Raw genomic sequence first — 11733 nt, 5'->3', positions numbered from 1 at the left:
ATTTTCATTAATTTACTGGTGCCACCAGTAAAAAAAATTGTTTACGGAGATTCTTCTCTAAACGAACTTTCAATCAACCTGCCCGGAAAATATTATGTCATGATCTGCTAAAAATCTTGTTAACTGATTAATATTGGTGATGATCAGCAAGAAGGAAAGCTTTCAGGGGTACTGGTCGCACCTAAATTTTTTCATTAGAGAAATTTGTTGCTAGCACAGCGAGCTAAAGATGAATATGATTTGATCACATACTTTCATTAAACACCACTCTCGAAAATGACAACACTTTCCCTAAATTTATTCATTAATGTATATTTGCGTCGTGTATCAAGTTTATGGGGCGGTAAAATGCAAAATTTTGACTGGATTTCCGCATATTGCATTTCGCATACGATTTATTTAATATCCCTAGAGCATGCATCAAACTAAGTGCTTTGTACAATTCGTTACCTTACCCACAACTTTCTATAGATGAGCTTGGTCTAATTCGTGACTTTCCTCTCAAATTCCCAGCCGATAGCTCTGCAATGAATTTCCAGATGTTATTCCTTACAGGTTACTTAAGGCCAGCTGATCGTATGATAATCGTGTAGGTTTTCCTCTATTTTATAGAAGTGAGGATAGTCTTTTAACATTGCCAGTGTGCGCGTTCACCATCTAGTCAGTGCGTACCCATCTAGTCAGAGCATTCCCCATCTAGTCAGTGCGTTCCCCATCTAGTCAGTGCGTTCCCCATCTAGTCAGTGCGTTCCCATCTAGTCAGAGCATTCCCCATCTATGTCAGCGCGTTCCCCATCTAGTCAGCGCGTTCCCCATCTAGTCAGCGCGTTCCCCATCTAGTCAGCGCGTTCCCCATCTAGTCAGCGCGTTCCCCGTCTAGTCAGCGCGTTCCCCATCTAGTCAGTGCGTTCCCCATCTAGTGCGTTCACCTAGTGTGCACGTTCACCATCTAATTTATTCGCTACCACTCTTGTCTGCACGCTAATACTCTTGTCTGGACCACTCGTGCCTGCACGCTACCACTCGTGCCTGCACGCTACCACTCCTGTCTGCACGCTACCACTCCTGTCTGCACGCTACCACTCCTGTCTGCACGCTACCACTCCTGTCTGCACGCTACCACTCCTGTCTGCACGCTACTATATACTCTTGTCTGAATGATCCTCTTTGTCATTCAGTTGCCCCACTTGTTGCAATATGTATGCAAAACCAGTATGTGAGTGCAGAGGCAATGGTCTCGGTGATATACTGCCGAGGTTTTTTAAAATAAATATTTAGAAGCAACCATGTACAGGTATGTTGCGCTGGAGTTTCATGTCCGTTGCACCGATGATACAGGCGGTGCCGCACGCGGCCTGTCTATGAAACGCTTCGCAGTTGCGTGCCGTTGAAGAGCGAACCGTCGAGCCTAAGAAGTGGACACTTCGCCGATGTTACGGAGATGATACGTGGGCGCCCTGACCGTTCGTCTCGACCTAAATCTATTTCAATACACCGGCGATACGCCTTCGATTTTTGACTGGGAATTGCAAGTTCCCTCAATTGTCACGGTGTCGAGACAACTTCGCAAAACGCAAGACTGGCTTGACGCGAACGAAAAATGCATTTTTCGCTGTCCTGTCGACAAGAAAACCACCCTTTTTCCAAACCAAGTATTCTATTCGACATATTAGTCTGATTGCCAGTAAATTTTATGTTCTCACAGCAAAGGTATAAATTCCAGTTAATTGGCTAATATTTTCCGAATCAAGTATGTAGAATTTAACTGTCAGTTATGAACTTGAAATTTACCCAACTTGAAGAACTAATTATATTCATATTGATGCAGTATAAATTAAAGATACATGGATACATGCAGTAGTTTATGAATAATGTTTTTTACTAGAAACTGGTGCACATGAACTCAGGGTTCCATCAAACTTTAAAAAACCTAATAAAGTCAAACTCAAATACTACTTGTGTAAGACGAATATATTAAATGACATTATATGAATTTGAAATGTTTGATTTAAAATCTTTATTTCATTAGGTAAGCCTATAACTTATATTTTCATCAAAATATAGGAATTTATTCTTTTCATGTTTCTGTAGATACTAAATGAATTCCTTGTGCCAATAAAATCCATGCCTACTATTCGGCATGATATGAAATTAGCCTATAACTATTGCAAATAATCTTGGATTTTCAATAAGTTTAAGGAATTTATTCCATTTATAGCATCTTTTCGCGAACTGAGTTGATTCGATGTTGGATTTTCAGCCATTAAAAATCATAAACATAATTGAAATTTTCAAGATCATATTCAATTACTCTCAACTCATTGAATGTGTGAATTTAATCTATTTTCGGTCAGTTCGATCTATGTGGGGGTCAAACAAGATATTCACCAAGAAAAGGAATCAAGTGAGCTTGAAATTCAAGCAAACTAAAACAATTTATTTCAAGAGCCAATAACTTGAGCACACAAATCATAATTATAATCAAATTTCAGAAATTCATTAATTCAACACGGGTGCAGGGTGTGTATGAATTTCTCACTTGAAAGCTTAGACGAATTCATAATTTTTCTAGTTAATATTTGTCTTCAAACAAACTCTGACTTAAAAAAAGAGACAATTTTATCGATTTTAAATCTGCGATTCAACATGCGTTTCAGACGTGCGAGTTGAGCGTTTGAAAAAGGTATTTAACGGATAATTGCTATAAATGAATTTGGATTTCAACAAATCCAAAGTAATTAATTGCTGAACACATCCGAATCCAAAGTAATTTCTGAACACATCCAAATGAATCGATTGCTGAACACTTTAAAATCCAAAGTAACTAATTGCTGAACACTTTCAAATCCAAAGGAATTAAGTGCTGAACACATCAAAATTGAAATAAAATAATTGTTTAACACATAAAAATTCAAAGTAATTAATTGATAAAAACGTCCAAATTCAGATCAAAATCCAAAAGAAATAGTTGCTGAACACATTGTTGAATGGAATTCCGAAGAGACATCTAGATCAATTATTGACTGTCAAGTCGACATTACAAATGGCTGAGTTTTGGCGGGACGATCTCTAGTCTTCCAATAACGTCGCCGTGAAGCCGACCAACTTGCGATTCGTTGTCGCAGTGCCTTTGATGCGCAGGACATACGGGACATTGGCATCTATTGAATAAGCAGTCCCTTCCTGCCCAAATAAAGTGAAACCACATCTCATTACGCTATCATTCAAATGATCAAACAAGCCGACCAATTCATAAAAATCGTCATTTCAGGAAATTCTGCTGATTATTTAGGTTTCTGGTGATTATTAATGGACCATCGCTTATTTTCACTATCGCCAACAAGTTGTCAGCTATACCAGCATTTTTATGCCTTCCGAATTATTTTTATACATTTCACAGCAGGAATAAATGAATGATCGGAATAAATGAATGTCAAATCTCAAGCGAGCAAACATCAGCCAAACAGATTTCGAGCGAATGTGTTTATTCGCCAATTCTTCAATACTGATTGTACTTGTGTAGATAAATTTTATGAACTGCGATGTGAATTTTCTTGCCGTTTCATTTCCTTCTAAAGAAAACTTTTCAAAAAGTCGGCTCCCAGTCGTTTTCTAATTTATTCATGTCAACAGAAATAATGGGTGAGAGTCACGAACAGCAGGATTCAAATATTTTTTATGTGCAAAATATATTGATTATTTTGAGTCGAGGGTCAAAATATGCGAAATTATTGCCGGAGCACCATAATTGTCTATCATTATTGCGTATAAGTGCTTACCATTAGCTTTTCCTTGCCACCAAAACTGTATATAGTAGCCAGATAAAAAGACACCATATTTCAGGTGCTCTCCTGGCAATAACATAAGCATTTTCTGTGTTCCTTTTGGAAATGCAACATTTCAATATTATTATTATCCTTCCTAAGATTATGTCTAGAGTTACTTTTCAATTGACTTATGAATAATCAAGTGTCAGCTACTCACAGACAAAGCGCAGAGATCCCTTGGCGTTTCCCCGGATAAGGCTAAGGTGATCTCGAAGCCATCGCATAAGCCGTCTCTACTGAAGTCTGAAGTTTCCCACAGGAAACCGTCTACAGATGTGACCACTGTGAATGTGAGCGAGCAATCCTCGACGTAGTCAGGGAAGGGTACGCAGCCGTAGCCGGCGTGGGACACGATACGGTCGCCGAAATTCAGCGGGTCTTGGATTGTCTTGCCACAGTTCCCGACTGATGAGTACAAGTCCAATTAAATTTCACAAGCTAGTGACGGTACATCAATCATATTGTTATTGAATCAATGCTCTAAATCAATGTTTTTCAGAACTACGTATAAACTTGTGAATTTTAGTTATGAAGCAAAGTTTATTACTGAACCACTTGTTTAAATGATAATTCTGTTTTTGGGAAACCATCAACTTCGGCGCTAAAACGGTAATTGATGCAACACGTTACTATGGTAACAGACACCGCACGGTGATCACGATGAGAACAACAAATGCCTCATGGTGTGATTAAAACCACAACAGAAGTTCAATAATATTCAATACAAAAAAAAAAGTTTCTAAGCAGGATTTTACCAATGTTAGAACATGTCACACAGCTTAGTGCATGTAACTGGTAGCAATGAATGTAATTCAAAGGACATTACTTTTGAAAATGTATTACGCACCACCAATCACTCAAACTGCACGTCTTGTCGTTTGAATCAAGTGAATATTCCACCTCATGCACACTACTCGCTGTTTGATTTTATGCACTCCTGTATAACTATACTAAAATATTTAATTGAATAATGCAGGACAAGACTGACTCCCTTCACTAATTTAGCAACAAAGTTAATTATCTTATTCAAATGTTGGTGCCAGGCTTTATGTATCATCCCTTGAGAACTTTTTGTTTACTATTAAAAATTTCCTATTGACTGTTGCCTATAATGAATGAATTTTTCTTAATCGCATTCATCAACCTAACCGGATGCTAAGTGAAGCTTCAAAACTTTTCGGTTAAATGCAATAGATTAGGGACAAGAGTCGCCCAACTCATGACACGTAATTTACTCACCAACTACGTGACTCATGGCTGCAGTTTTTGTTATTGCAGCCCTCATTCCGCAGGAGTTGGGAGCCATGCAGGTCAGGATGTCGATGTGACGAGTGTTGGTGAACTGATAGAACTTATCATCCTTGTGAACAATCACCTTTGTGTCGTCCAAGGATGAAAGACTACCATCTGTTTGCAAAATATCCGAACCTAATGATAGTACTGGTTGATTTTCGATAATTTGAAGCGCTGTTATCTGAATATTTTGACATTAATTCAGTAAGATTTGCCTCGTGTAAAAAAGTAAGATGTTACAACAATTAAGCCTTTATCTGGTCTCTGCAAAGAGCTGGTCTGTTACGTTAAAAATTGAGTTCCGACAGCGAAATAAGCTGTTACATTGATACACTGAACCTCTGATAACGTAGAATAAATAATAGCATTCGATTTGAAAATTCGATTAGGTTAAGTGTGAAATTCTCACTAGGTAAATGGATCATTTTAATTGACATGCAGTAGTTGGTCAATATAGCAAATTAGTTATCATGCAGTGACAGACAATTTCACTTACCATCCAACACTTCAGCATTCAGCTCTTCGAGCGTAAACAGGAGCGATGGAATGTATCCCACTAGGTTATTACCTTGTTCCACATACGCAGTATCGCTATCTGTGTACGGAAGAAGTTAGGTCATTCGAGTTTGTAAAGAATGAAGGGATGCTAATTTCTTATGAAACCGTATACGAAATTGCCCAGTGCAAGTGAAATAATGCGTCTAATAGCTTTAAAGGGCAAAAGAAATAATTTCAAATCAATCATCCAATTCGCTGCCAGAGAAATCTAAGAGATAGGACAAAAAGGATAAATGCATGAAACTGATTGTTATTCCAGCTCACCGTAGGTGCATTCATGAAAAATCGCGTTTCTATATGCGAAAATGTTATTATTTCATAATATTATTGTTAGATGCTCCAAATATTTTGCGTACAAATTGCGTTTGTAGGTCCTGAGAAAATTTTTTTATTGTACACTTTTTTACAAGTTTTACTTCAAAATTTTTCAATTGACAGTATGTGAGTAAAAGGTGCGGCAAAACGAGTTCTCTTATCGCAGGAAGTTCCGAGAGCAAAAACTCTCCAAAAAAGGCGAACAGCGACCCTCGAATAACTTGTCTAAACGCCAAATGAATGAGAAAAATCCAGTTCAGCATCTTTAATACATTCATCTTTTTTGAGCTACCACTCTTTTTGATGCGTTCCTGCCGTGATTATTTTAAACGTTATATATATCCTATTTGTTCAAAAACTTATAAATTATGGAAATAGGTATCGAAATGAACTACTTTCCTTCAAGGAACCATGAAATTGGTGTGTGAAAAATAATTATAATACTAATAATTAATACGTAAATAAAAAATTAATAAATAACTGCTGGATGCACGAGTTCATTTTATCTTGCAATAGATAAAAATAACAGCAACAGATACCGACCATTCTGCACGAAGTCCTTGCGAACGTAAACGTTAATGTCGCCGTCGGCAACGCAGCAGAAGCTTCCACGCAACTTATGAGCTCTGCAGACCCCGGCAGCGTCATAGGAAAACGCGTGTTCTGAGAGAAAAATTACAAATAATTCGTCAATTTATGATATGATAAAAAAATATTATTGACTAATAGGGCTTGCGTTAGAAGTCTAGAAGTCTAGTCGAAAACTACTAGAAGTAGTTTTCGATTTCTACCAAAACATCATAACTTTAGTGAATTTAAAGTGATCATAACTTTAACTTCGAGACGGAACAACAAGAATAACGTCAGTATTTTTCACTAAAATCCGGAGCTGTCGGACATTTCTGCAAGTGAAGGAGAAGTCATAGTTTCCTACTAGAATATCACATTGATGGGGCTCGCTTCAAAACCGCTATTTCTGAGGTTTTGAATTTGAAGGAAAATTGTACCAAATAACTGCAAAACACTAACAAATATAGCCAATTATAAAATCAGAATTAAAAAAATGCATTAAGTGTTGACTCTGATGATAGATAGTATGTAATTATACAGATTCTGAGTAAAAGTTTTTCGATTGAGGTGGATTTTTAAGCTGCACCAAATACTCGAGATTAATGATTTGAGTGTTGGTGTATTAATAATGACAGTTCAGTGTTTGTACGGAAGGTCAGATATGGTATTCAGGTGGTTAACTAATAGTTACTAGAAATATGCTTTTAAGGTCGAGTAGTTACTATAGTGTAGTTCCTAGTAACACGCTATACGGTCGAGTAGTAGCTAGTGTAGCAGGCCAGGGCATGAGAACAAATGACAAAAGAATGGAGGAAGGGCGTGTCAGCGAGGGTCTCTTAATCTGAGTGAGTGAATACCAGGAAATAAAATGCTTGCTGAAAAATGTCATGGACAAAAAAAATATTCAATAAACACTAACCTCGAGAATTGACACCGCCTGCGCACTGCATGAAGCTTAAACCGGTTGCCATCGTGCGTGAATTTGTAACCATTACATCGAAAGCTTCTTGAGAGACTCTGAAGAGCTCGAAGACCTGCACAAATTGGAGGTCAAGCTTTTGGTGCACAGCTACCCAGAAATATGGGTTATAAGACGAAAAAAATATTGTGAAAATAGAAATCCCGGAGCACTGCTACCCAGAAATATGTGTTGTAAAGTAAAAAAAATATTGAAAAATAGAAATTCTGCAATTTAACCGGGAGCGTGAGAAATAAATAATATCACGTCTGTTCGTATAGTGGTTGGCAGTACTGATGTGTCACAAGATATGATGCATGCAACCCACCACTTTGGCTCCATCAGACAACTTGGCGGCGAATCGCTGGAAGATGACGCTGACCGAGCGTCTTGCGCAGCTCAGGGCGCGGCTTGGGTCTGGCGCTCTGACGCTAACATGCTGAAAAAATTATTTCTTTGTTGAATAATAAAAGAATTGATGAGAAGCTGACTATAGTTAATGATTAATAAAGAGGTAATGATTAGTATTGTTCAAGGTTTAATAAAGAATAACATAACATCCAAATTAAAACCAAAGCATGTAAAAGCGATTCGATTTTTTAAAAGAAGATTCACTTATTTTTGGTTAGTTAGATTATTAAAGGCAGGCAAGTCGTCCGACGTCGTCTCCAGCGCTCACCTGACTCGATGCCAGTGCTGCCATCTGCAGGAAATGAACTCGTGTAAGAAATTTTTAGTCTCGTAATGAGTTAATTACAAATATTCAGGATATTGAAAGTGTCGCCTAAATTACCCAGTTTGTTATCATCAACACTACAATACATGTTCATTAAATAAATATAATCAATATTGTGTTTATAAATTATGTTATGGATTCTCTCAAAGAAAGCAGAGAGCAGCGCCAGTTATTTTTTTAATCGGGTTCATTTGAAGACCGCATGGTTTGTTATTTCTTAACAATTAACAATTAAATAGTACACTAATATTGAAAAATGATTATCACATTGCTGAGCAACACAGGAATTTATTCTTAGGGTTTCAAAATGTATAAATTCAATCTTCATATACTGATGCATATAAAAAATTTGGCAACGAACGAAGGTAAAAGCAACAAACTCAAGTTTCCTCTATTTTCGGAATAAAAATTTACGATATTTCATTGTCATGCATTTACGTTCACATCTTTTCACAAGTGGTCCTTATTCATTACGTAAAAACGAGATTGTAGCACGTAACATCACCTTAAAAACAATTCCAAATCGTAAGGTGAATTCAATAATTTATTTGTGTAAGAAATGTACCCGCGATTTGCATATGGATTTTGCCGCTATTAAAGCATTACACAGCTAGAGAGCATCATACAGCACAAAAGATTTCATCGATACTAGGAAAGTATCTGAAGCTCCATAAATTTATGTACTCGATGCTTGTTCGGTCTGTTTCAACACTAATAATTATATGTTTTTTACCTTCAACTTAAAAAATACGTATTTAAATAAATTGAACAATCAGACTTCGTTCCAACTCGTCATGGCGACGGCATCGTCCAACGTACCGCAGCTAAGACAGTCAGGGCTGCGAGAATGTGAGTGCGCTTCATTTTAGACAGTTTTCAGGATTCCTCTGGATGCTGAAAAAAAAGTTTAGTTCATTCAACAAATGTTCGAATCGAATTGCAGCATGAGGGTCAAAAAACATTTGCAACGAAATATCAATTAACGAATAACAACAAATGACTGGCAACGCAACGAATAGCAAAGTTAAATGATAAAACAACTTTATTCTCCAATTCACTTCCATTCGAATTAATTTTTCTTTATGACCCCACTTATGCATGGCTATCTCTCAATATATGTATCACAAAATTTAAAGGTGTTACTATTATGCTTAAAGAACAAGTGTTGGCGTGGGTACTAATTTAGTCAAGTTAATTTAGAAATGCGACACCCACCTTAACCCTTTAAATAAATCAAGGAGACGAGACGTGACTGCGTCTTGATCTACAACTGGCGTACCACGAACTGTCTCGTACAAAACACTGATGAGGCTTACGTCATATAAGACTTACACGATTCAGTTAGAAGAGTACTAAAATATCTGAAAAATAAGTTATAAATTAATAATAGGAATTATGATTTTCAAAAGATATCAATGTACATTTTTTCCATGTTCTGACTAAAGAATGCAATTAGAGAAGCGCAAGTTAGTACATATAATGACCTGAGTTCAAGTAACGACCTAATAACGGTAGAGGCCTTCAGTAGCGGTACCGCGAACTATATGAAATGAGGCGGCTAGGTATCACCGAACTACATGAAATGTGGAGGTAAAGTGGGTGAAATAAATATAAATTGGGTGAATTTTCTAATATGTCTATTTAAGCAATTAATTTAAAATGAATATTTATTTAGAGAGCTCGGATGTTCCTAAAAAATGCGAAAAAATTCTTCCTAAAAATATCACCAAAAATTTTTGATATATAAATTAAACTTTAAGAAAAAACATTAAAATGTCCATCTTTTGTTACAGAATCCATCGTATAAATTAATGTTTCTCATTAATCTTCAAGTACAATTAATGTAAAAATAAAATTTGCTGTTCGGAAAAGTTGTCAAAAATTATTTTCGAATAACCCTTCAAGGCATTGTTCCAATCAAAAGCTGATTGTATTATTAGGAACTCTCGCCAATATATGAAAAAACCATGATTCAAAATCGTGCAACAAAGAATATTTTTTACACGACTACTGAATAAAAGTTACCATCGCTTATTATACGAATTATTCGTTCTGCCCGAATAACGGGACTATACCAGCGGAGCGCAGCACTTCGTTCAGAAACTACACTGCCACGTTGAGTGTCCAGAAATGTTATGCACGCACCGCTTCACACAACTGCAGTCGAACGGTTGCCACACAAGTGTGTGCTCTGTGTGTCCAATATGTACGAGCAAAGCGGTTTGTCGAAACTATACGCCACGTGGATTAACCTCTTTACACGTTGTTTGTTCGCTCTTTTCACGTTGATAAGTCACTCTTTACACGTTAATTAGTCGCTCTTAACACGTTAATGAGTCGTTCTTTACACGTTGAGTAGTCACTTTTTACACATTGATTAGTTATTTTTTTACACGTTTATTAGTCGCTCTGTACACGTCGAAATTAGCCGCTCTTTAAACGCGGTTAGTCTCTTTTCATGACACGTGTGCTGCAGCAGGAAACTGTGACGTAACAAGACCTAGATTGCGTTATATCTGCTGACGCTGAATGTACATTGTACAGTTATTAGAAAATAACGTTAGCCTGAAGTTAACATTTGTGTGTCAATAAAAGTTAGTACAGCAAACAAAAAAAAAATCCAGTAAAAGTTAGTATAGAAATTACTAGGGAAAGTTTTTTCTGAATCGATCACGTTTTATCCACGTGGACGATTGCAATGATGACTAAGGTTTGAAAAAATAGACATGAATATCAGCCTGAATGAGCGGATGGCATGAGAATACTATAACCTATGAATAATTATTTGATTTTCTTAGTAAAAATTGACGATTTCCTAACTTAAAAATTTTGAAATTTAAACTAAGTACTGTATATATAATATTAGGAAATTATACGTATAAATCATATATGAATGTACATAAAATAAGCTTTATTGAAATCCCCGCCTTCGCATCTGAAAAGTAGTTTTTAATCAAATTTTGAATGCTGAAGTTAACAAATGAAATTTGTTTGTAGCGCTGATCATCTAAAGTTTTTGAACAAACAAAGACGCTAGTCTCTGTTATAAATTTCACTACGAAAAACCCAAGCTATTCATCGAAAAGACAACTTATTTCTAAACCCTGTATTTTCAGCCAATATTAAAAATTTGAAATCTTCAGCCTTTTTAAGTTTGCTACAATTTTGTTTCAATTTATAATTTCATCTATAAACACTGAAAACTTGTAATATGGTAATAACCAACCTAAAAAATATCTTTGTTATTAAATTTGAAATTCTTTTTGACAATTTGCTTTCCGTTTTGGCAGTTTACTAACTTTGTGAGAAATTTAAAATTTCTCACCAAGAATTACATAAACATCAGATGATTTAATTTTTGCGCGCAGTGCGGTCGTCTTTTTTTGTCCAGCTATGCGGACAAGTTGACGTTGGGTTCTGCGCGAGCAAAATCGGCAGATTCAATTTTAAGCAGTTCCGAGCGGTGGTCGGTTCCT

The 11733-nt window shown here is 36.4% G+C and overlaps 1 protein-coding gene across 1 annotated transcript; it reads right to left on the bottom strand.

The window, feature by feature from the left end:
- Window positions 1-2416: 2416 nt before the first annotated feature.
- LOC108674000 lies at window positions 2417-9610 on the bottom strand. Its single transcript, XM_018161895.1, has 10 exons — window positions 9473-9610; window positions 9077-9151; window positions 8201-8224; window positions 7850-7960; window positions 7483-7597; window positions 6537-6656; window positions 5617-5715; window positions 5067-5234; window positions 3985-4232; window positions 2417-3183 (listed from the first exon to the last, which is right to left on the bottom strand). Exons 2-10 carry the CDS (start codon window positions 9119-9121, stop codon window positions 3070-3072), a joined length of 1044 nt encoding a protein of 347 aa, XP_018017384.1. The 5' UTR covers window positions 9122-9151; window positions 9473-9610; the 3' UTR covers window positions 2417-3069.
- Between the last annotated feature and the right edge of the window lie 2123 nt (window positions 9611-11733).

Source organism: Hyalella azteca, unplaced genomic scaffold (assembly GCF_000764305.2).
Source record: "Hyalella azteca isolate HAZT.00-mixed unplaced genomic scaffold, Hazt_2.0.2 contig5504, whole genome shotgun sequence".
Classification (NCBI taxonomy): domain Eukaryota; kingdom Metazoa; phylum Arthropoda; class Malacostraca; order Amphipoda; family Hyalellidae; genus Hyalella; species Hyalella azteca.
Note: the sequence above shows the minus strand (reverse complement) of the source record. Positions and strands in the feature narration are given on the sequence as shown.